Here is a 24343-nt window from a genome sequence, read left to right as displayed (position 1 = left end):
CTCTGCATCAATCCATCTGCTGTTGCACATGGTATACACACAAGAATGGGGAAAGTAGGTGCAAGTGTTAATGTACAGCAGTCCAGGTTTCATTTTGTGTGCTGTAGAAAAATATGATAAATCATAACAATGACAACAGGAAATAAAGGCATGCCCCTCCTTAAGGAAATAAAAGCTTCGGTATTTGTTTGAGGACATATGATATTCTGATTTACTGTCTAGTGGAAAGTTTTCAGTAACAAAGGGAACCACTCACATATCCACATGCTAAATATTAAACAATCTCCACAAACAAACATCTGTGTATGAATTTGCAAAAGATGATGTAACTGGAAGCTCACCGGTTGCCGTTGACAGTTGATGGCATTTGAAGGGTTTCTTGTGCAACTAAAAACAGTCCAGTGGAGCAAGATTGTCCTCCAACCAAATAATAACACATTATATGCTATTGAATCCTACTGTATTTTCACATTTTCACCCAAGCACTGGTTCTAACATGGCTTAAACATTTTTAATAGGATTTATTTTAGCCCAAAACATGATCTTTTTCTCCCGGTCAAGCAGTTGTTGTGGCTGAACAACCTGATCTGACAACAGAACGTAAAACAGCTCAATTAGCAGCAAAAATCTTGCATTTTCACAAAAAGCCTTTGAAAGATTAAGTAGATGGTTTGTAATACAGAAACATCTGAGAAATGATTGTAGGAAACTGGAAATGTGACTGGACAAATCCTCTGTCTATAACTGTCTTCCATGGGCTACCTTCAACCAGCGGTGGATCACACTCAGCCACCACCCACCCCTACCTCCTCATTTTGGTCCAGACACCAATTACATATCAGCTAAACAGAATTTGTAAATCAATCCAACCAGATGTCAGAAATTAAGTTAAATTAAGTTTGTGTTGTTGCTATTAAGTTGCAATAAATAAGCCTAATCCCGGGCCTCCAATGTTGTAAATGATGAACTGTAACAGGAATCTCATTAGGAGTGGATGTTTTCTTTGTTTACTGCCCTTCTTGCTTTGAGTAACTTTTCAGGTCTGTTTACCGATAGCATGTTGTTGGTAACAGAGAGGAAATATCCTCCAGAGTACATTAGGATCGTTTATAGGCTCATTATGAATGCTATAACAAGAACACACTGATTGAGACAAACAAGCAGCAGTACAAGAGTGGGCATGTGCTGGGCTGTGTGAATACGTCCATTCATCCTGTTTCTGGATTTAATAATAAAGTCAGTTTGGTATATTCATCTGTTCAAATGCTCAGTTTTATGAACATTTATTTCAGCTTTTAGCTCTGCTGTAATCGACCCTCTGTCACGTAACACAAACAAATGCCTTAGAAACGAATATATGAAGAAGTTCTGCTCTGCTTAGGGCCTCAACCAAACTAAAGAAATAGAAACCCAAACACACACGACCATAACTAATAAAAAAAGAAAACTTAACAAACTTGAGGCTAGATGGAGAGTTGCTCTAAAACGTCTCAGTGGCCATTCTTTGAAGCTTCCCTGCAACATATTTGTGAGATAAAGAATGAAAAAACAAGTTTAAATCATGATAAGGTTTCATTTGTAAGCAGCCTGAAGGTTAATCAGCATCTTTAAAGCAGATAAGATATTTTTTATAGTACCAAAGAGAAAATATGTGTTGATTTCCTTTTCTGTAGATGCTGATCTACTGGAATGTGGACACTATAATGGGGACAAATACAGATCATAACACTCGCAGTTATCCACACGCACGTCCTCAAAGTCTATTTATACTTTTGGATTTTTTTCTAAACAACTCAACTGCTCTGGTTCACTCTCATGGATACAGTGTCACAACCAGCAGCCCCTGTTTGAGCCAAAAACAACTAAAAACCCGCACTTTCCACCACACAATCAGCTACAGCCTTCAGACAGTAACGCTTAGCTACATTTAGCTGCTGAAGATTCGTAAATCAGTTGCAGAATTAAACTAACGACAGCTCATAAAGGTGTGGTGCTCTGGCACTGCCACCTTTCAATTATCCAACCAAGAGAAGCCACTTAAATTAAATATTAATATTAACACTCAATTAAATATCAATTAGCAAAATTAGTAGCAAGTAAATATTGATAGCTCCCACAATGTGTGTGAAGGCTGTGTTCCCAGTTTTCTCTGGTGGAATTTAGATTAAATCTGTCTAATCTTAGTGTCATGCTAATTAGCATATTCATGATGTCATTATAGCTAATTTGCATTCAACTTTATCACAAATGTTGGTTTCGATCCTCTCTGAACACATACGCAGTGTATTACTATTGTACAGCCATATTCACTATAAAGCTGCATTTATTCACATATTTGTCTGTTTCTTCTGTCAGAAAACAAAACTACACTGAAATTGTGACTGGAAAGTGGCCCTTTAGGGCCCACGGTCACTGTCAAAGCACTGCAAGGCTGCTTCTCTTGGAGGGGATCTGAAAAGTAGCTAAATCTGGCAACAAATTAAAACTGCGTTAGATTTTTTTTTTTACCTTAATATGCTTCCTGTGTGAAGAGCTTTAGAGAAATGGATGTGTGTGGATGTTCTTTAACCATAGACTGAATACAAAAATATATTTTGTATGGTTTTATTGCTGTTTTTAATGAATATTTCACAGTTATTGTTTCACAGTATCGACTGACTGATTGCTTCACAATAGGAGTATTTCTCTTTTTTTTTTTAAATTTTGCTGTTCCAACAAATCCTTTCCAAACATAACCTCAAAAATGAGGATCTAAAAATTATTGGGTTAGGGTTAGAAAACCAATTGCTGACATGAAATTAAACCTAGAAGTTTCTTTGAGCCATGTTAGCGTCTCTCCCTGATTTTATACCTGCTTCTTTTTCTCTTCTTCTCCTGATGAGTGTTCAAAATTCACTACAAATCTTTTTGGGTGTGCTGTAACGTGCGTATGGAGGCTGTGAAGCCAAAGCCACACACACTCAGTACAGGAGATTGCTTGATTCTGCACCCCTTTTGTGGTGGTAATGGGAAACATATCGCAGGGTTTAATCAAATAGACGTTGAAGTGGTGAGACGGAGGAAGGGAGGACGAGCTGAGGGGAATAATTGAGAGTTACTGAGGAAGATAAAGCCATAACACAAGGCAAGAGAAAAAAAAGTTGATGGCAGAGGGAAGTCTACCTGAGGAAAGGAGGTGGAAATAAGTATCATGGGGATGCAAAGCCCCTCTCATTATTTTCCAGTCCACCAGGCAGGAGATTTCTGTTTTAGCTGCAGGGCTCAGCAGCCCAGCACCACTCTAGTGTTTCGTGCCCCTCGGGGTAAGGCTTCAACATATGGCACCGTCTTAAATAATCACACTGCACTGCCTGCATGATGGATTTGTTTTTGATGGGATCCACAATTCAGTCAAACATTTCCAACAGCCTAAAAAACACCAGGACATGTCTAAAATTCAGTATTTGTATTTTTTTATGGAGCAATATTTATTGAGGGAATTCAAAAAGGCAAAAAATTAAGTACTGTTCTCAAGAATCTACAAATATCAAATGAAAGGTGTCAGAAGAAACAAGTCAAATTCAGATAAGAAGCCAGTGCTCGTGCTTAACACTGACCTAATGCGCTGGTGTGGAGCAGGTCTAATGTTTCCCATATTTATTACACCAGGTGAGGCTGAAGCTTAATTCATTTTGCAGTTTTTGGCCAGAAATGCTGCACTGATTGTGGTTCTAGATGAGAGTTTGGAGCCGTCCTCGCTGCTCCATGACTATACTGATTCCACTTTTCAGCAGGACTCCAAGCTGTGTCTGACAGAAGCTATGAATGGATTCAAGGTGAGACGGGAGTCGAGAAGTTTAGCAAATGTTCGCAGGTCATAGGCTACAGTTTGCATGATACAATAAATCACAAATAACTACCATCATGTCAGTCTTCTGTCTTGGTCTATAGGTTGTTTTGAGCTATAATTTGTCTTGTCTTTTGGTTTCTTGGACCAATTTTTTGATTCGATCTTGTGGCTTTGTCGGGTTTGTGGTTTTCAGGTGGTTTTTTTTGCCTTTGTTCAACTCCTTTTTGTATCTGCTTTAGTTTTAGATTTTGCAGAGCCTTTGTACTCATTATTCACCTGCATCCACTCACCTAATCTCCCATCCCAGTATACATCTGCATTGGTTCTCCTTGCTCTCTGCCAGCTCGTCATCATTATGGTTCATTTCCCCCTTGTCACACTGCTTTTGTGGGTTTTTGGGTTAAGTTAGATGTTAAGTTTTTCGTTTAAATAAAGCTTCCGATTCTGACTCCTGCTTGTCTGGTCTCCACTGTTAATCACTCATCTGTTGTTACTTTACTCATCAACCTTGGTATTTATAGATTTCTGGTTCCTGCTTTTCATTAATTTGGAGTTGTTGGATTCTCCTGTTCTACAGCCTTTGCGTTTGGGTCCGCCCCCTCTAATTTCTTTATCACGGAACAAAACACCTTGATCGAAGGCCAAAGAACAATACTGAAGGCAATGTTTCTGCTCTTCGACCAACTAGCTCTGCTCTATCAGAGCAGGTAGAAGGTTGACGTTAGCCAGAGACAGCCTGGTATAAACAGATGGTTCATCCAATCATCTGCCAAGTATTTTCCTTTGTTTAGAGTGTGGCATAATTCAGTTTTCAGTTTCCTAAAACAACTTCCCATTTGGTTCTGTGTAACAACTGGCACATTAGGTTAGTAATGCTTTGCTTTTACTGTTATACATCCACTGTTATATATTACTTGTTTTTTTTTAACTTGCAATGAAACGCTAAAATGTAAGCCGTTATGTTAAACACAATGGTAGACATCAGCATCACTACTCATCATTACTTGAGAAACTATAATGAAGTAGGTTTTACAAGTGTTGAGGAAAAAGGAAGAACAAATGACTTTAAACCCCGACTCACATGAAGGAAACTGGACAGAGGACAGGAGCACTTTCTGCAGGACATTTTGTTTTATATACAGGACACGTGTGTTAACAATGAGGGATTTCTCTGGCTCTCCTAATGTACTTACGGCACAAACACCAGTACCAGACACGAAAGGGGAAATGGGAAAGCAAGAAAATGAGAGAAGGAAATGAGGAAAATGTGGATGCTGTTGATAGTGGGGGTGGAAGTCATTTTGTAGCAGGAAATTATGGAGCGATAACGGGGGGAAAAGCAGGGACAGGGACCAACAATAAAGGCTGTTTTTAAGTTACAACGTATCAAGTTAATGGAGAAGATTTCCACCTGCCATTTTTACATATGATTCTACACATAATTTTTTTAGCTGTGTAATGAAATAGTTTGAAATCTTTTTCACTAAACAGGGGTTACTCTTTAGATACAATACGGGTCCAGTTGAATGTATTTGACTGAGTTGTTCTTTTCTTTTTGACCAGATTTCTGTTCTAATCTAATAATTGTAATTAAAGAACAAACAAAATAAAATGTTTACTAGCCTAATTTTCAGAAAAGTTGGAATTCTTTTTTAAATACCATAAAAAAAAACTAAAGAAATTATTTTAGGTGTCTTCACTGATCAACTTGATTGAATTTAGAAAATGTGAAACAAATGTAAAATTTGATTCCAGCAACATTTAAAAGAAAAGGTTTATGGAATAAACAAGTAACATCTTCCTGGAAGATTCTACAATGAGCAGATTAACTGGTGACAAGAAAGGGTGAGATGAGACAGCCAGAGCACCATTTACTGGCTGATGACACAATTTGCCCAAACAAAAGAGAGCCCTATCAACAACAGTGGAAGTTCCAAGACCTCTGATGGTCCGTGTTGGCTCGAAGTATCACAAAGAGTGGACATGCTTTTCCCGACCACAAGAGTATTATTGTTATTCACTAACTGTGTCACAGTGATTGCACATGCAGCTGGCAAATGTTTCCGAGAAAAATAAAGAACTCTTGAGCCTGAAACAGCAGACAGACGCAGCTGGTGCAACACGATCCAGGAGAAGACAGCAAAAAAGGACAAAAGCAGAGATGACAGGAGGCAAGAGGAAAAGATTATACTCCACCACAGCTAAACAGCCGAGATAAGCAGGGCCTAAGAGAGGGGAGGGAGAACATTTTCTGAGACAGAGGACAAGAAAAAAAAAGGGAGTTTGGCTTGAGGGTAGAGGGAGAAAAGAAACTCTCATTGAAAAAGAGAATAAAAGAGCTTGTGGAAAGCATGATTAAAGACCATTCCTGGATATATACAAGCATGAATGAAACAAGTAATGCACAAATTGTTTTGGGTCTGTCTCTATCTGCTCGCGGCCACTATCTACCTTTCTAGTTTCTTTTAACAGCACAGCTAGAGAGTCGAGGGCTGCATATTTTTCAAACCTGGCGTCAAAGAGCAGAGGTACTTTTATTAAAAATGTCAATTAGAAGAAATATTTCTCCCTCGGCTTCTTCAATGTCTGTTTCCAGTCTGGCTGGGCCTGTAATTTTAGAACGTTTTTTTTTTTACCCGTCTCTTTCTGTGAGCTGGTCAGATTAGCTGGTTCAATGAAAGCATCATTCTGTTCTCTTGATTTGTTACCCACATCCCTGTTCAAAAATGTCCCTCAGTCCATTGGTCCCTGTGTGCACACTATAATTAACTCTTCCCTGGTGTCTGGTCAAGTCCCTGTTTATTTTAAGAATGCAGTCATCCACCCACTCTTAAAAAAAAACCAAGCTCGATCCCTCTCTTTTTAGCGGCTTAAGACCCATTTCAAAATGGCCATTTATTGCTAAGATGTAAGAAAAGCTTGTGGCTAAGCAACTTACAGGAAAAAAAACTGCCTCCTTTATCATTTTCAGTCCGGTTTTCATTGGGCGAATGTTCTGTGTTGCTGATGTTGGACTTGACCTCGGCCTTTCATGCTATTGTCCATCACATCATGGCTGAAAAACTGGGTCGGTACATCAGAATGGTTTTCCTTATATCTGTCTGGACGACCTTTTTGCTGTGGCTGCTGCTAAATTCAGGTCCTATTTCTCATCCCTTAACTATGGTGTGCCACAAGGGTCTGTTTAGGAGCCTTTATTGTCTCTTTTATGTCTGCTCTCTCTTCAGCATATCTAAAATTATTTTAAGGACATTTCTTTTAAAGCCTCTGATGCTTTTAAGGTGCCTTAACTTAAGTCCTTGTCTGTGCCCCTGATAGATTTTTACAGAAGATATTGGAGACTCTCAGCCTGCTCGCCTCATTTGTTAAACCCTCAGTTAGGAGCCTCGGGTTTCATCACGTCTAGAGGACTGTAATTCTATATTCACTTGTCTGAGTAAAAAAAATAAAAATAAAAAATCACTGGAACGCTGCTTCTCATGTCACTCCGTTGCTAAGTCAACTGCACTGGCTCCCCGTCCACTACAGAGTATAATATTTAGAGCTCTACATGGACAAGCACCAACTTTCATCAGATAACTTTTGCAGCCATATCTCCGCAGCAGGTCCTTGAGGTCAAGGTCACGGCGTGATGGCTGTGCAGCACACACGGTTGAAAACTAAAGGTGACTCCCACTCTGTGGATCTCCCCTCCTCTGAGCCTGAGATCTGTGGACTGTGGCTGTGATTTCTTTTAAAAAGCAGCTGAAACGCATCTTTTTAAACTGGCTTTTGATTAGCCTTTATTGTTATGTTTTTATACTTTTCATGTTTCCTGTATTTCATTGTGATTTTTATCGTGCGCTATAAATAAGATGTTACTTTACTTTCACCAACTTACTTCACTTTAATAACCGACACAGCTTTTCATTTCAGTCCTGTTACAGCAGCAGAAGGACACGGCCTCTTTCTTTCCCTCATGCATCATAAATACCCCATTACTACTTGTTGACTGGCGCTCCGGGGGCCTGTGGCATGTTGATGGACCACTCCGCATCATTATCCAGAGCACCAATGAACCGGCAACACGCACTGATTGGGTTATTTCACCACAGCATGCCCAAGGCCTGTGAGTGAACCTTGTCTGCAGGTTCACGATCTATTGCAGCCAGCAGAGTTTGGCTAATAGGATAATATAATGCTGCAGGAGTGATGCACAGAAACCCCAAGGCTGGCTGTGCATCACTCCCCTCATCTCCAGATCAAACAACAATTAGTCTTCTGTAGCTTGAGTGTACGAGGAAGTGGCAGGCCCAGGCAAGCCTCTGATTGGAGGCCTCTGGAGATGAAGCGAATGCCAGCTGGCAGCCAGCGCAGGCCAAACAGCCAGTCGCACAAATCTGAGGGACAATACAAAGCTGGCACAGTCTGCTCGCTCTCACTTGTGTTTGCCAGCCTGTGTGTGTCAGTGTGTGTGTGTGTGTGTGTGCTATTTTAGACTTGAAAATGGCTTACCTTAAGCAGATCTTTGGTAAAATCTTGGCCATCGTTCAGTCCTTCCAGGTTGCCAATGAACTGTGTGCATGACATCCTCTTGCCAAGGTTCTGGAAAAAAAATTTATTTAAAATAACTCCACAGCAATGAACATTCCTGATTTGCTTTATTTAATTCAAGCCACTCTCCTCACACAGTTTATTTTAAGAGTGAGCCTTTTCTTTAGTCCTATAACCTGCTTATGACATAATTTATTACTTATTCAAAGGAATAGTTTCCCTCAATTACAATCTCAGATTTTGTATTATAAGCTTCAAATAATAAAGCTGTCATAAATCTCTCTAATAAAGTTTTTTTAAAGGTTTTGTGAAAGTAATTTTTTAATGTGTTGTTGTGTTGTTACAGACTGAACGCCTCTTTTCCTGCCTCCTAACTATTATTCTTCTCAGTCTCTCACACGGCTGTGGAGGAATCTTGTTCCCACTCTTCTCTCCAGCGCTGCTTCAGCTCATTGAGGTCTGCAGCTCTGGTTTCTGCACAGCTCTCTGAAGGTCCCACCACAGCATCTCAGTCAGGCTGAGGTCTGGACTCTGACTGGACCGTTGCAACACCTTGATTCTTCTCTTCTTCACACATTCTGCTGTAGATCTGCTGCTGTGTTTGGGATCTTTGTCCTGTAGGTGAGCCAGTTTCAGCCCAGCTTCAGCTGTCGGACAGACGGCCTCACATCTGACTCCAGAACACTTTGGTATCCAGAGGAGTTCATGGTGGACTCAATTACTGCAAGGTGCCCAGGTCCTGTGGCTGCAGAACCAGCCCAGATCATCAGCCCTCCACCACCGTGCTTGACAGCTGGTGTGAGGTGTTTGTGCTGACATGTTGGGTTTGGTTTCCTCCAAACGTGCTGCTGTGCATTATGAGCAAACATCTCCACTTTGGTCTGGTCTGTCCAAAGGACATTGTTCCAGAAGTCTTGTGGTTTGTTCAGATGCAGCTTTGCAAACCTAAGCTGTGCTGCCATGTTCTTTTTAGAGAGAAGAGGCTTTCTCCTGCAGCCCTTCCAAACAAGTCATACTTGTTCAGTCTTTTTCTAACTGTGCTGTCATGAACTTTAACATTTAACATGCTAACTGAGGCCTGCAGAGTCTGAGATGTAGCTCCTGGGTTTTTGACCTTGGGGTGAACCTGCTGGGACTTGCTTGATGGACTCCGAATCGTTTAGAGATGGCCTTATAACCCTTCCCAGATTGATGGGCAGCAACAATTGCTTCTCTGAGATAATTGCTGATGTCTTTCCTCCTTGGCATTGTGTTAGCACACACCTGAATGCTCCAGACCAGCAAACTGACAAACTTCTGCATTTATAGAGGTGCTCACACTACCACATAAGCACCTGGATTCTGCTTATCCCCTTCATAGCTATAAAGAACAGTAACGGTGACTTTAGTTTTTCACACATTGTTTCTTCATTTTGGTTTAGTTTTTTGCTAAACAAATAATATACTATAATGACGTTATATTTACCTAATTTTAAAACCTGATAAGGACTTGATTATTCTATCATGTCCAGATACATAAAACTTTAGAACTGAAAAAGGGTGAACTTTCTTTCACATTGTAGATTTCTAATGGTAAATAACAAAGAACTCTTGATGCTCATTGTATATCGAGCACTAGTGACATCATTTTTTTATTATTACTCTGTAAAATAAATCCCTTCCTCACCCATAACTACGATTCTCCAGCTTTAAGTTATCATTAAAAGGCAGTTATAAACAAATGTACATAAGAATATTTTCCCTTTTTTCTTCATCATTATATAGTTGCAATTTTATCTTTTTTAATCACTGGATTGGAAAAAACAAGCAAAAAGGAATTGACATATAGGACTCAGGGAGTTTCTGTTTCTTTAGAGACAATTAACAGATTATTCACAAATAACCTGCTTTAATCCCGTTTGAAAAGTCACCCCCTGCATCTCAACATGATGACGATGAGGTGGGCACTGATGATAAACATCATAGTAAAAGTCAAATTTAAATCTGTTTATAAGTGTTGAATCTTTCCTGAAGTGCTCTTTCCTGTAAAAGCCAACCCTCTGTCTCATCACTTTAATTAATCATTCATCCACTGAGCTGCACTATCACAGAGCAGAGCTGCAAATGGCCCAGATTTGCAAATGAAGGATGTGACTGTAAAAGGAGCAGAATAATGATGGTAAAAGAAGCTAAGCAAGAAGACATGGAGACCCAGATCAGATGGCGATCAGACTGAGTCTTATATCTGCACACCTTCAGTGAATAAAAAGGGTCTTTGAGGAGAGTAGAGCTATTAAAGTGTTCCTTTTCTGCGTGTTATGGTGTGATATTTGCTGTGCAGCAGCTTCTCTTTTACCACACATCATTTGCTCACCTACACAAACTCAAACATTACTCACTTGACCATGTAGATCAGTGTTCAGCAGCATCAGGGCGCAAGTGAGTGTGTGAACTGCATCTACAGGGGAAAAAAACACTGTTAGGTTTCTCTGCACAATGACTCATCAAGGCAATAATAAAATCAGATTTGCTGACTACTTGCATGCACTTAACTGCCCTAACCCTTACCAAAGAAGAAAAAAAAGTATGACAATTTATTTTTTGATATACAAATATTTCCAACTGCTTTCCAGGCAGCACTGAGCCCAAATCTAATGTCTTTTATTGTCCCCTTGCTTCTTGAAACAGGAAGTAGTGGCTGACATATGGGCCACCTCTGAAGAAGCCAATATTTCATCAGTTATTGCCTGAATCCTTTTAGGTAAACAGGACCATTTTCTGAAATTTAGCTGTTGGGATATTTCTTGCGAGAGACATGTTTCCCAAAAAAAGAAAGAAAATCAGAGGAATTGAAGGCAACACAAATGTGTTTTAATGCCTGGGAATGCTGGTGAATCACTGTTTTGTATCTACTGCCAATTTTACACCAAAAGCAGTGCAATTAGATGTTTTCTAGACATGTATGCCCCCACTAAAAGTTAAATCCTTTCTCATTGCCAGAACTTTTGTGTACCTATGACAACATGGAGGGATGCAATTACGCTGTATTCTACAGGCTGTGTTGGACCACAGTTTGAGATAAACAAGCTAGTTTATTTTTGATTAAAAGCAGAACTGACAGTCAGCTGTCTTGAAGACGAGTGCAAATCAATTCATCTCATTCCATTTTTTTGCGTCTGCAGGTTGTTGCCATCAGGTTCAGAAGCTCTTGATGCGCAGCACCCCAAATTTGCACCCAAGAGTCACGTTCCCATCAGTGCTGATTAGAGCCGGAATTGATGAGCAACAGGAAGGGAGGAGTTTATCTCTAAAATAGAGGAAAAAACATTGTCCTCACCCATTTGTTCACACTTTTGGAGTGTGACTGATCCACTAACATTCCCAAGCACTGCACAGATATATTCGTTTCCTAACATTTCTCTGATTTGCTCCAGAAATCCTCAACAGGATGCAGACACAGCCTGTATGATAGTGTAATGCCATCCCTTCCTGTCTTTGTGTTGTTCACTGGAATGTAATTGCTGTTACTGAACATAACTCAGCTTGTGCGCGTGCATGCCTCAGCGCACCGAGGGGTAAACACGCTACTACCAGCAATGTTAAAGGATTTAATAGGTTTTTATTTGCTGTTGTACATCCTACATTTACATAACAACAGTGCCTGTCTATGTCGTGCCTGTTTCAGTCTTATTTTTACTCAAATTTCAAGTTTATTTAAACAATATTTAGCTTGAATTGTGGAATTTTGTTATCACATATCCTTGAAACTATGTATACAAACATATAATTTCCAGAATGTGTTTAAGCACCAGTTCAGGCAAAGTTACCTGAATGTGAATATAAAGAAATAAATATATTTATCTGACCACATACCCTCTGATGGCATGACCTTTGGGTTGCAGTCCAAGTAACGCCTTGAAAAGTGTGAGAGCACCCTCTCCCTCTCCTGAGTCTCCCCCATCAGGGCAAACTGCCTCAGGAAGGTCCTGCAGCACAGTCAAAAATAAGTCAGCAGATGGTTAACAAAAATACACTGCTCACAGATCAAAGATAACCTGATTTGAATCGTAAAATGTATTAACGTGCACCAACTAAATGTTATTTATATTTTGCTTTTAATTGACTTTTTTTTTTTTTAAACAGCTACGAGACCTTTTTTTTTTGCTGAAATAAACAATATCCAAAATTCTTTCCTGCCTATTCATACATTTTCATACACATGGGATGGTTTTATGCTAAAATAATAAGAATGGAAGTGGAATTCATATTAATAAAAAGGCTGAACCTTATTATGAGATTAAACCAAATAGACATGACTAGAAACCGAAGACACTGTGCAAAATGTAAATTTGTATGCTGTGCCAGAGCTGCCCTCTAGAGAGCAGTGTTTACCAGGAGAGAGCTTTCACAACAACTGAGACCGGATTAAAACATCAAAAGTGCAGGTCTCAGTCCCACTGAGGCCAAATCAAAGCCCACTGTGACAAACAGGAAAGGACTTTATGAGCTGGAGATGAACACTTGTGTTTTAACTATAGTCAAACTTAAAAAATTCATATCATGCATTTATATTTAATCAAAAGAATTTAGCTGCCAGGGAACTTTACTGCCTGTAAGTGTTCTATCTTACCGCAGTGCTTGGTCAAGAGTGAGGCCGGTGAAATTGAAGAAACTCAGATACTCCTCTGCAACCATGCGGCTGAAGTCATTACTGCAGTTAGACAAACAGACGTGAAATGAAATAAGGGGGTGGGGGGTATGGCAGCAGGAACTCAACACAGGAAGAAACAAAGAAACTACAGTGGCCAGAAAATAAAGAGAATTTAAAACATTCAAACAGCAGCTTTTTCAGCTCAGTGAATGGGCTCAGTTTGTGCCGTCAGTCAGTCAGCGTGCTCTTGCACAGTCGGCAGGAGATGCAGACCGGAGGCCAAAATAAAAGAGAAGAAGAAGGAGGAGGAGATTCCCAGGGTGCAACTGTCAGAGAGTGAGCAAAAATCCTTTCATCCGAAATTCTTTCTCATCAGCACGAGCAAGCAGCTGACAGACTGACGAGGAGTGCAGCGCTGGAAGGAGGCCGATCTATGAAAACACTGCACCTTGTGGGCAGAGCGTACAGTAAATGAAAAGAAAACAGATTGTGCCCTGACCCTAGTAGATTAGCATTCATTAAATAAAGATAAGATGCAGCAGAAGGTAGCTTCTTACAAAAAACATGCAATTTTGAGTACACTTTGAAATAATTTAACATGTTGAAAAGTATTGAGAAGCTTTTTTTGTGTTTAAAGTCACAGTAAAACTTCTGACATTTCATAATTTCATACTCGGATATTGGTGTGGCAGTAAGAGTAAAGACATGTATTCTAATAAAAAAATTGTAAATAAAATTATGTGTATTATAATTACTGCATGATTTGCCCACACAGTGTTTAACACCATGCCAGCTTTAATGTAAGACATTATAACCAACCGTGTTACTGATCTGCTCCCAAGTTATCTCAAATTGATCTAATTTATCTAGATCTAATTACTTGGGAAATACTGTACTGTGTGAATGTTTTTAGGCATTACACAACAACATAAATTTCACAGTTTAAATCTTTAGTATGTTGACCCTTGTTCCATTTTAACTGAACATAGGGGTGCCAAATGATTTCTAAACATTGCATTCTTTATTTAACAGCTAAAGATGTGACAACCTTTTTAAATTAATGGCTTACGTTCGGTATAAGCCACTAATAAGTTAGCAGCAACATAGTTTTTTGCAGTGCACTTAAAAGTAATTATTTTCTAAATGTGAGATGATTAAAAGATTGGAGACTTAATCATCAAGGTCAGGGGTCCCCCACCACAGGTTAACCACAGCCCGCAAAGCATTTGTAACCACACCACAAAAGTTACGTAATCTTTATAAGGAATGTGTAACATCCAATACTGATTGTTCCGTAATGACATTGAACACAGCACTGTCTGCCAAGCCACAACTTTTATCATTGGAGCTGTGGGTACAGTGAGTGGAAAGCGACATATTTGCCATGTTGCAAAGATTAGACTGGGTTTTAGATGAGACTGCTGAACCATCCTTATCCAAGCTAGTGTCATCTGCTTCACTGGAATGTGCCGTCTCCCATTATCTCTTAATGGGTCCGTCAAGTTGCAAGGAAAATAGGTCAAGCCACCCATAGTGATAATGGAGAGTTGCAATGTTTTTATTCACGTGCTATGTGTATATTATCAATCACTAATGAAATGTTATAAAGATGACATATGCAGCACTGCGCAGAAGTCTTGATCCATCTTTCATTTCTTTAGATTTTGCCTTCAAGCAGCCAGACTTTTTTATAATCTTTTAAAGTGAACTTGAACAATAGTTCTTCAGGCTTTCTGGAGGTCTTTAAAAGTTTTTCTTTGGACATTTGCTGTTTTCTCGCTCATTTTCAGTCCAGTCCTTGTATCTGATAATTTTCAGAGAAAAATGTTTTTTACTTTGTTAAGCCACTTAACTCTGACCTGTGAATCATTGAAGCATAAAAAAGGCTCCTAACTCAAATGGATGAACCATTGTTGTGTTGACACATAAGAGACAACTTAGCAAAGCCCAACTTAAATCGTATCTTTAGGTACTTTGTTACCAGCAGCCTATCACAAAGACACATAATTTGTTCCCATCTCTTTAGTTGCATCTATGAAAAACAGCAAAGATAACACAGTCTGACAGACAGAAAACAGGATTTCTGCAGCAACAAGGTGATTCCCAAAGAGCTGTTAGCTGAAAACTTGGCATATCTCAGCATGGTGTGCAGTGTGTCCTTAAAACACTAAATCATTTGTGTCAGCAAGTGATTTAGTCCATCCTGTTAACCAGTATTTGTCTGAGTGGGATGCTGAGGTATATAACTGCACCCACAAAGAGGCTGTTACATCAGGTGCTATTCTATTGACTCGGATTTTTTTCTTTTATAGCAATCCGTAGCGAGATTAAGCCTGGGAAACATGTTCAACAATGAATATGAGGAAGTGAAGCAAAGTCAATTTGCACAAAGGCTGGAACTTTTTGAGAGTGAAAACAGAGTTTTTAGGAAGAACAGTTTAACATCACAGCGTGAAAACAAAGAACCCAAGTCTCAAACTTGATTAAAGATTGTAATATACCCCCACGTTCCCGCTGCTATCTTCAGCCTTCTACAAACCTCTCTTTTATCATTTTTTTTATTTTTTAAACTCACTTCTTGCTGAGGTGGCGCGACACATCGGACTTCCTGAAGCCATCCAAGTTGAAGAGACGTTTGGCCAGGCGTTTGGCGGCGGCCACATCGGCGCGGTTGCTGCCATTGGTGAGGGTGTCACTGCTCCCCAGACCGAGCCGGTCACTGAGGTCCTGGTCCAGCTCAGAGTTTGTCGCCAGATGGGCCATCTCCCTGCTTGGAGAGTGGTGGAAAATGTTGAAGATACATCAGAGAGAGTGAGTGATTAAAATCAGGTGCTGAGACGCAGCCGGACATGAAGAGGAAAAGAAGGGGAACTATCGTTAGGAACTGGTAAATGATTGAGAAGGACGGTGAAAAAGAGAGTAAAAGCAGGAACCAAAAAATATTACGTACAGTATATCAATATTCAGAGGTTCCAGATGTTATGTGAAACACACAGCAGAGATGAAGATTGTGATACTTATCTGGAGAAAGAAGCCTAAAGAAAGATGAATATTGTATCTTTAAGTTAAGTTCAAATATTTCTTGATTTCTTACTGAGACATAGCATTTGCTATTACTACAGATTCACAATCTCCTCTCTTGCCAGCTTCCTTACTTTTTCGCTATCACTTCCTAATTAAGCCCCTTCAAAGCATTACCCACTCCAGAAGTGCAAAACTCATTACATCTGAATTACTGTGATAATAATTTAAGCATGTTATGTCACACTGGGCTGGAGGAGAACTACTTTTACAGCCTCTGCTAAATTATGCATGACAGAAACGAGGTTTTGGAGTTCAAATTGCTGAAATGACGATGATTGCTTTCACCACCGGGAGCATTGCGGCCAATCTGGTGACACCAGCTGACCAGAGCCGCCCACAGCTTTAATCCAAAACACAAGAAACACTTCCTGAATAAAGCAAGCTTTCATTTGGATTTCTCAATATAAGCAGCAAGCCAGGAAAACCTACAATACCAGGGGCTGCCTTCCCTTCCCTTTACACATCATTACACTGCACACGAGTGAGGAAAATCACACCAGAGCAAACACTAATTAATAACAAAAGCTCACGGATTTAGAAAGTAGGAAGGTACAAAGGTCAACTGTGCTTTGCAAAGTACATAGAGGATCAAGATAATGCGTCAACATGCTGATGCTTAGCAGGTGTACTGTTTACAAGGTTCTCCATCTCAGTAAAACACGGTACAGTTGATGCCATTATTCTGTAGATGTTTAGTTATAAGTCAGAGCATTGAAGTTTGTACAGGATGAAAAATGAAATTTTACCAAAATTTAACCTGTGAGTGAACTTGAAATTAGACTATCACCTTGACAGCTGTTTGATTTATCATCTGAGAGCCATGAATGTAACCATACGTTGAGTGCAAGTCCATCAAAAGATGATCAGATTCTTAAAGGATGAATATAAATCTTGGACTGCTGATGTTTTCAGAGGAAAAGCCAGGGGGTCATCAGCGTACATCAGTTCAAAAGTTGGTTTGAAACTCCATTAAATCTAAAAAGATACCAACCAGCTGGCAACACAAAATGTAAAGTCATTAGGATTCAGACATATGAATCAAATGTCATGTGGGAATTAGAGGAGACAATCAATACTATAAGGTCATATCATCTGTCAAGCTGTCGATTTGATGTATGAATGTACACAATGATCTGCTGGTGGTGCCAGCAGATCATTGTGTAGGCCAGATCTTTCTGTAGGCCTTTAAAGGCCTACAGAAAGGTGATTTTTTGCACAAAACTGAAATAGCAGATCGATTCCTTATATACCATGGGATTATTTTATGATTTTAAAATAATTTTAGGCCCCTGGATAGTCCTGATTAGGCCCAATAAACTATCACCACATTTGACTCGAATTTGGCAAACTGGAACAACAGGTGCGTGACGTCGTGAGTGCCAGCTGCTGGAACAACCCCCAGTAGTTCTAGTAGCGAAGCCAGCAGTTTGCAAGACCTGGACAGCTTCTTCACGGCAAATTTTGATGTGTGCCGCGGGACGATCTCGGCCGCTCTCCGCCAGGTGGATTCCCCCTGAGCGTCCGCACCGCAGGGAGCTGAACACGGCGGGATGCGCTCCAGCTGATTTCACCAGAGAGGAGGCAGGCGGACAGGGAGACACAGACACAAGACCGCAGGTCTCTCTGCTTCCTCTGTCCCCGGTGGTGTGAGCTGCTGCTGCTGAGGGCAACACACGCACCCACAGCACTTCGTACATCTACTCGCAATAAAAATTGCACTGAACCCAACGTTTTATTGCCTTCACCACTCAACAAGCATACTAATAGCGGCAGCCAGGAAAACCCATGGCACCTGTGACGTCACACGGAAGCCCCGCCCCCAGTCTGGAATTCCAGGAAGGATTTCCAAGCGGCAAATTCAAAATCGCAAATTTCATGCGTTTATGAAATGTTTTGGTGTAGGGTCCAATGATCATTATTGTTCCTCTGTGTATGTATTATCATTATATATTGGGTGTAGTGTCAGCTTTCTGTAGGCCTTTAACATTTAACATGCTGAGATGTAGCTCTTGGATTTTTGACCTTGGGGCGAACCTGCTGGGACGTCCACTCCTGGGAAGATTGACAGCTGTCCTGAATGTTTTCTTCTTGAATGATGGACTCCAAATAGTTTGGAAATGGCCTTATAACCCTTTCCAGATTGATGGGCAGCAAAATTGCTTCTCTGAGATAATTTCTGATGTCTTTCCTCCATGGCATTGCGTTGAAGAAGAAGTTCCGTTTTTTTAAACTTGGACCTTATTTCTGGCATAAAATATTGTCCTTCAGACGCCATTTAGATCTGCGTATATCCATTTAACAGGAGTGAACGGGGGCATCGGCCTATACTTTTCCTTTAACACACACATGAATGCTTTCATAGAGGTGCTCACACATTAGCAGCACCTGGCTGCTACTTACTCTCTAAATTCACATAGAACCAGTAAGGTTCACACATTTATTTTTGTTAATAAATTATGACACTGTGTAAAATGTGTTGTTGTTTCATCAGAGGTTCTATTTACCTAATTTAAATCACTTATAGGGACCTGATGATTTTTATTCTTATTCATATACTATTTATATACTCGACAGATAATGCTTTTGTACAAATTTTTGCACAAATCAATCAAATATATGTATGTATTTATTGCAATTTTAAGGATGAAAGAGGCAGGTTACATGTGTCTCTGGACACCATTAAAATCTTTACCACAAATGCAAAACAATAGCTGTACTTGATAGATTTAAAATCCCCCAAAAAATCCTAAAATTCAAAAAAATGGAAACCTTCTGGGGATCCAAATAAACAATGAATTATAAAAACCATTCAAATTCATCACTGGGGATCATGGGTAAATGAACTAATCACAAAAATGTGTAATTTATTTCCTTTTCACAGTGATCCTTAAAAAACTTGAGACATTTCAATAACAACTGAAGAGGCCATGCAAGAAAATAAGTAAATATTGAATCTGGGTATCATGAATATCTTTACTACAACTTCAAGATGATTCATTCAATATTTAATACAAGATAGAGGTCAAGCTGGGATGTCAATAAAGGCTCGATATCTTCCCTTAGCTGTATCCCTCTGTTTTGCAGAAGTAAGATGAAACCATTTTTTTTTTTTAAACATCAAGAGTGTCAATTAGCCATCAAAATGTACCCTAACACCATTGGTGATGGGCAAGATGATCACTATTTCTTGATCCCCAAAAGAGAAGAGGTACTATAAATGAAAAAGGTCAACATATCTCAGGTGTTGAGGCCTTCATGAGCGATAAAGTCACATAATTTCCCCAGAATCTGTTAGTGATGATGCAAATTTGAAGAAAACAGATCTGCAAAGCATCTGATGCCTTTAACAACATTTGAATTTTCCGTGTGGACAAACATGCTCTTCAAATCCTCTTATATGCACAACACACAGGTGAGACGGGTTACTGGGCAGGGACCTACCTGTGGGATCTTCGGTTTGTCAAATGCCCGTGTTCCCTGGCTGCAGATGAACCACGACAGCAAAAGACAGACGGTGTCCTCATTGCCCTCACCTGACCAGCACCTTGCCTTCGACCGCTCGCTGTGTTCGCCCCTCTTCTTCCTCCGGCCTCGTACCCTGAACGCATCACTATCCAGTCCACAGACCTACATTAGAGGAACACCTGTGCTTGCTCTGGAGGTGCCGGCAGAGTCTGACATTCCCCGGCTCAGTTTTGATTCTGACTGAGACTCCATGGATTTTCCTGCACTTTCTCACTCTCCCTCTGTGTTTGCTGTCATTGGATCCTCACAGCAAGCCTTCTTCCCCTGAAGGCAAAAAGAGCTGTTTGTCCTGCAATGACTCTCTGTCTGCTATCCTTTCCCTTCAGAATGTGTTTGCTGTTGTTTCTCTTCCCTCTGTTCACTCCTCCCTCTTTCCTTCTCCCTCCCCATTTCACTGTGCAAACGCTCACCGGCCCCTGCTGACCTTGTAGCCTGTTCATTGCCTAAAAATCACCCTCAACCCTCCATTCACTACTTTCACTCCCTGCATCTCCAATTACACACACTCAGTGTGTCCATCCGTTGAATGTCCAACAAATTGTGCTCTACCCTGTTTCTGGTGCTAGCTTTTAAAAAAACCTGCAGGGAAAACAAAAGATGCGGGGTGTCAGGTTTAAACTTGACATGCATAAGGTGTGTGCCTCTCAACTGTTCCCTCTACAGCTGTAAGAGAAGGTGGCCTTTTGTCAACAACTGAGGCCATTGTAGAGTCTGTTTACAGCATACGGTTCAGTAGAGCCCGCAGGAGTGTTCATAATCATGAGATTAAGCCGGCACTGTAGTTTAGGCCTCACCACCTGTTAGCATTATCTCATCAAGAGCTGGCACAATGTAGCGAGGTCCTGAGAGAATTCCCAGTGTCAGCCTCTACTTTAAGGGTATCCACACATAATTGCGCCCTCTCTCAGTCCACTGGGCACCTCCACACAATGAGCCACTGTCTAATGGTACAGACCGTCTGAAAAGGGTGATGTGAGAGAAGGAAAAGGAGGAGGGGGGGGGCAAAATTCCAACTTTTATGAAAGTATGGCCAAACCTTCAGAGACATTTGCCTCGTTGTCTTGCTCCTGGATTCCACAGGAGGAAGCTCATAAAAGTGCGATAAGATCAGCGCTGAGCAAACATTTACCTTCACTATTTGGTTCTTGTGCACAGTTTTTCAATCAGAAAGTTGACAAGAATCTGAGACAAAAACAGAAACTGTGAGGTCATGTTTATGCAACAACAACAAATACAAAAAAGCTACAAAAGTGAAGCTTCTTCTTTTTTTTTTTAAAAACGTCAAAATGAATCAGCTGAAATTCGAGACTGGATTCCTTTCTGTGACACACCAAAAACACACACTGCTGCTCAAAGTCACCCACCCACAGTACACCACATTCACTCTTGTGAAACAGCCCTTGGCTGCATGATTCTTGTCTTTTTGTGCCATCTAGTGGTCAAAAGCAACAACAGCAACATTACTTAGCCTCTGCAATGCTGCCACACTAAGTTAGGTTGATGTTAACAAAGCCAGACTACCTCATTGCCACCCATAAGCTCTGTGGCAGACATTTCGCCACCATAACAGAAACCGATTCTCCTATAGTCTGAGTCTAACATGTCTTACAGGCACATTTAAAGAAGCTTCAAGCGTAGAGATAAAGGCAAAGACTGTCAGATATGTAAGTCTCATGAATAGCATGTGGGAGTCTGTCTCCGACGGTCAAGGTGAGTCCCTCATTGCCGCAGCAGCTGCCATCTGCCTCTATCCTCCTAACATGCCTCAACAAAAAAAACATGTGCACAGATGGATGCACACACACACACACACACACACACACACACACACACACACACACACACACACACACACACTTCCTCAGCCTGTCTGGCAGACAGCACAGGGACCACTTGCAGCCTTCTATCGACCTTCACTTTGAGCCACTCGGCTCCAGAGCAGCATTGCACCACTGCTCTGTGCAAGAATGACAGACAGAGATGTTCATTCATCTGGAATCTGAGTCCATAGGGAGAGTACTGACCTGAGAAATCAGGCAATCAAGACTGAATTAACACTGACCTATATGTCACCTGTATCTGTTAACAGTTTCACTTTTGTGTCACTCTGAGTTAATAAAACAAACTTGACAACTAACTTAAAAAAATGTGTAATATAGACAAAATGTTGTGTTTTTGTCTGATATACAGACTATGTCCCCCAGTGTCCAACATGAGGAAATGCATCTTTTCTAAATAGATGCAATTGGAAAGGCAAATTGTAGCACTTTTTCCATACAGTTTTATGGACTTTGTGTACAAAATGACCACAACAGAACAACACTTACAATACAAGGGAAGAGGTGAGTTAAAAAAAAAGTCTGGTCTGGTTGTCATGACCATGCATGCACTTTGAATTATTAATGTACTTGACGCAAATTCTGTTAAGTAGAAAACGGCAGAGGTTTGTGTCACTACCAGAAATTACGGAGATTTCCATATGACTGAATGAATTTCTGGTTGACACACATACAAACAAACGCGAATGTGGAAACAGGTCATTTCCTCCGCAGTGATTTGTCCTGATAAAACAGAAATATATGAATTCAATGGAGTAAGAACAGATTGGCCTGTCCGGTATAAAGCTACCAACATAGCTCCTCCCACGCAGTTTGAAGAAGAGTTTTACTACTTTTGCTTCAACAGAGAATGATTACCAACACATGTTCTGTATTTGACAGTTTTTCAGCAAAGTTCTCACCGCTATTAATGCCGTCAGGTAACAGGTGAAATGTTAATTTATACCAATGAATAATAAATGTGAACAAATGCCTGAAAATGTTGGGTGATTTGTTACGGCTTTTAATGCATTCATTTGGAATAAAGGTATATTTTTCTGCCTTGAAAGGTAAAATCAAAAAGATACTTTTATAAGATTGTATAAACAGTAGGAGATACTCATTTAATCATAATTAAAATATATCTGGAAAACCAGACAAGGTGAGCAAAGACAATACACATCTGGGAGTATAAGGACTGAATGATGATAAACTGAACACAGGTGTGGAACCATGAGAGTCTCTCATGGTATCGAGACCAAATCAGTGAGCATAGGACTTTTCATGTCTGAAAAAAAAATTCAAATGAACATAAATGTTCCTCTTATTCTGCTAAAGGTGTAGTACGGCAGCTGTTTGGAAACGTAAACGAATTTCATTTGTTAATTATGTGTCATGTCGTGTTTATAGCTTGTAATTGAAAAAAAATGAATGAAAATCAGGTATCTCTGATGGGTGTGCTAACAACATCCAGAATGACTTCCTCACACGCGAGCTCACCTGGGTAAGGAGAAAGAGGGGTTGATGTACCAGCTGCTCCCCAGGTGTGCACACGCCTGTCCTTTGGGCAGCGCATCATCTGAGACGCTGCTCAGTCTTTCGCTGGAAGGAGCTCGTGTGGCGTCCGAGTCCCCCGTCACTGTAAAGATAGAATCAGAGAGACTGGGCCTCTCATCATGGGCCAGAGGGGCGAAGCTGAGCCGGACGATCTGCCTGGCGCTCTGGCACATAGGCCCGTGGATGGCAGGGGTTAGCGTGGGCAAATCGAAGCTCAGAACGGTTTGGGTGCTGGAGGTCAGCAGCTCCTCGCTGTCCAGGCTGTTGTACGATGTCCCTTTGGCTCGGTGGGACTCCATGATGCTCTCAAAGTGCCGGCTGAAGGTGTCCTCAGCAGCACAGCGGGGACCAGACACCAGGATGGGGGACTTGAGGGTCGGGTTGTGGTTGTCAAAAAACGTTTCCATTGGTCTGAACAAAGAAGAGGGGTGTTTGTAACAATATAGCTGTGCTTATAGAGAAAAGCTTAATTCTGAGTATGTAAAGAGACATCTAGAAACATGATTCTTACTGTGTTTTTGATAAGAGACTCTTTGCCGGGCTGTAATTTATTCTACTGTTTGTTCCAGAAATGTGAATAATTTATGCAAAGATGCCAGTTTATGACCAACTTAAAAAATAGGTTAGGAGTGAGATTCAGATTCAGATGGAAATATGGGTCAGGGGAAAGCCCTGCAGCACCACAGTATTCTTGTTTGTGTGTTTTTCAGGCGGATGACAGTGTGGCGTGCTCTTCTGTTCACCTCATCAGAAGGTGTCCAAACACCTCTGGCTCCTCCTGAGCTGCATACTGCTGCTTCCTGCTGTCTCCTTGCATCCTCACACTTGCCCAGCTCACCATTTCCTCCTCTTCCTCCTCCTCATCATCATCCTCCCCCTCCTCTTCATCCTCCCCCCCCTCTTTTCTCTCCCCCTCATCCTCTTCCTCAGTCCTCCCATAGGCCAGCTCCCCCAGAGGACTGCTGCCTGTCCCAGAGGTTCCCTGCACGCTGCGGTTACTTCCGAACGCAGAATCAGCATCATCCTGCTCTCCCAGCAGCAGTTCGTCGATGTCCGTTTCGCGGTAGCAGCGAAGCGGGACAGCATCCAGGTCGGTTTCTGAGTACTTCAGCGTCCGGCGAATGATACCGGTTTTGGGGGACGTCCCGATGACTGTCGGAGGAGGAGTCACCAGCTCTACCTCCACGTGCTGCACCTCGTGATTAGCAGTCCGTAGAGGCAGCGAGGATGGGGGAGTCGGGGTCGGAGACTCACTGGAGTTACCACTTGGAGGAGCTGTGGAGGCTTCCAGAGAATCTGAAGAGAGAAAAAAAATGGAGAATTACGTTAATTATTCCAAGTGAATATTCCACAAGATACCAATCCTAA

General features: G+C 40.9%; 1 protein-coding gene across 4 annotated transcripts in view; it reads right to left on the bottom strand.

The window, feature by feature from the left end:
* The window catches only part of LOC142374377 (PH and SEC7 domain-containing protein 1-like), a 59423-nt gene extending 35594 nt beyond the window's left edge, over window positions 1-23829 (bottom strand). Inside the window, exons 1-7 of one of the 4 annotated variants that reach the window (XM_075458028.1) lie at window positions 23719-23829; window positions 22919-23386; window positions 15568-15762; window positions 12972-13052; window positions 12215-12327; window positions 10741-10799; window positions 8324-8413 (exon numbers count right to left, since the gene is read on the bottom strand). In XM_075458028.1, coding sequence (XP_075314143.1) covers window positions 8324-8413; window positions 10741-10799; window positions 12215-12327; window positions 12972-13052; window positions 15568-15762; window positions 22919-23386; window positions 23719-23816 — 1104 coding nt within the window. In that variant the 5' untranslated portion in view covers window positions 23817-23829. Of the gene's footprint in view, window positions 1-8323; window positions 8414-10740; window positions 10800-12214; window positions 12328-12971; window positions 13053-15567; window positions 15763-19517; window positions 19944-22918; window positions 23387-23486; window positions 23690-23718 lie in introns of those variants that run through there. The other 3 variants (XM_075458029.1, XM_075458030.1, XM_075458031.1) reach the window with 3 other exon arrangements.
* Window positions 23830-24343: the final 514 nt, after the last annotated feature.

The sequence above is a fragment of the Odontesthes bonariensis genome, chromosome 23 (assembly GCF_027942865.1).
Source record: "Odontesthes bonariensis isolate fOdoBon6 chromosome 23, fOdoBon6.hap1, whole genome shotgun sequence".
Taxonomy (NCBI): domain Eukaryota; kingdom Metazoa; phylum Chordata; class Actinopteri; order Atheriniformes; family Atherinopsidae; genus Odontesthes; species Odontesthes bonariensis.
The sequence above is the reverse complement of the archived record's forward strand: the minus strand, read 5'-3'. Positions and strand labels throughout refer to the sequence as shown.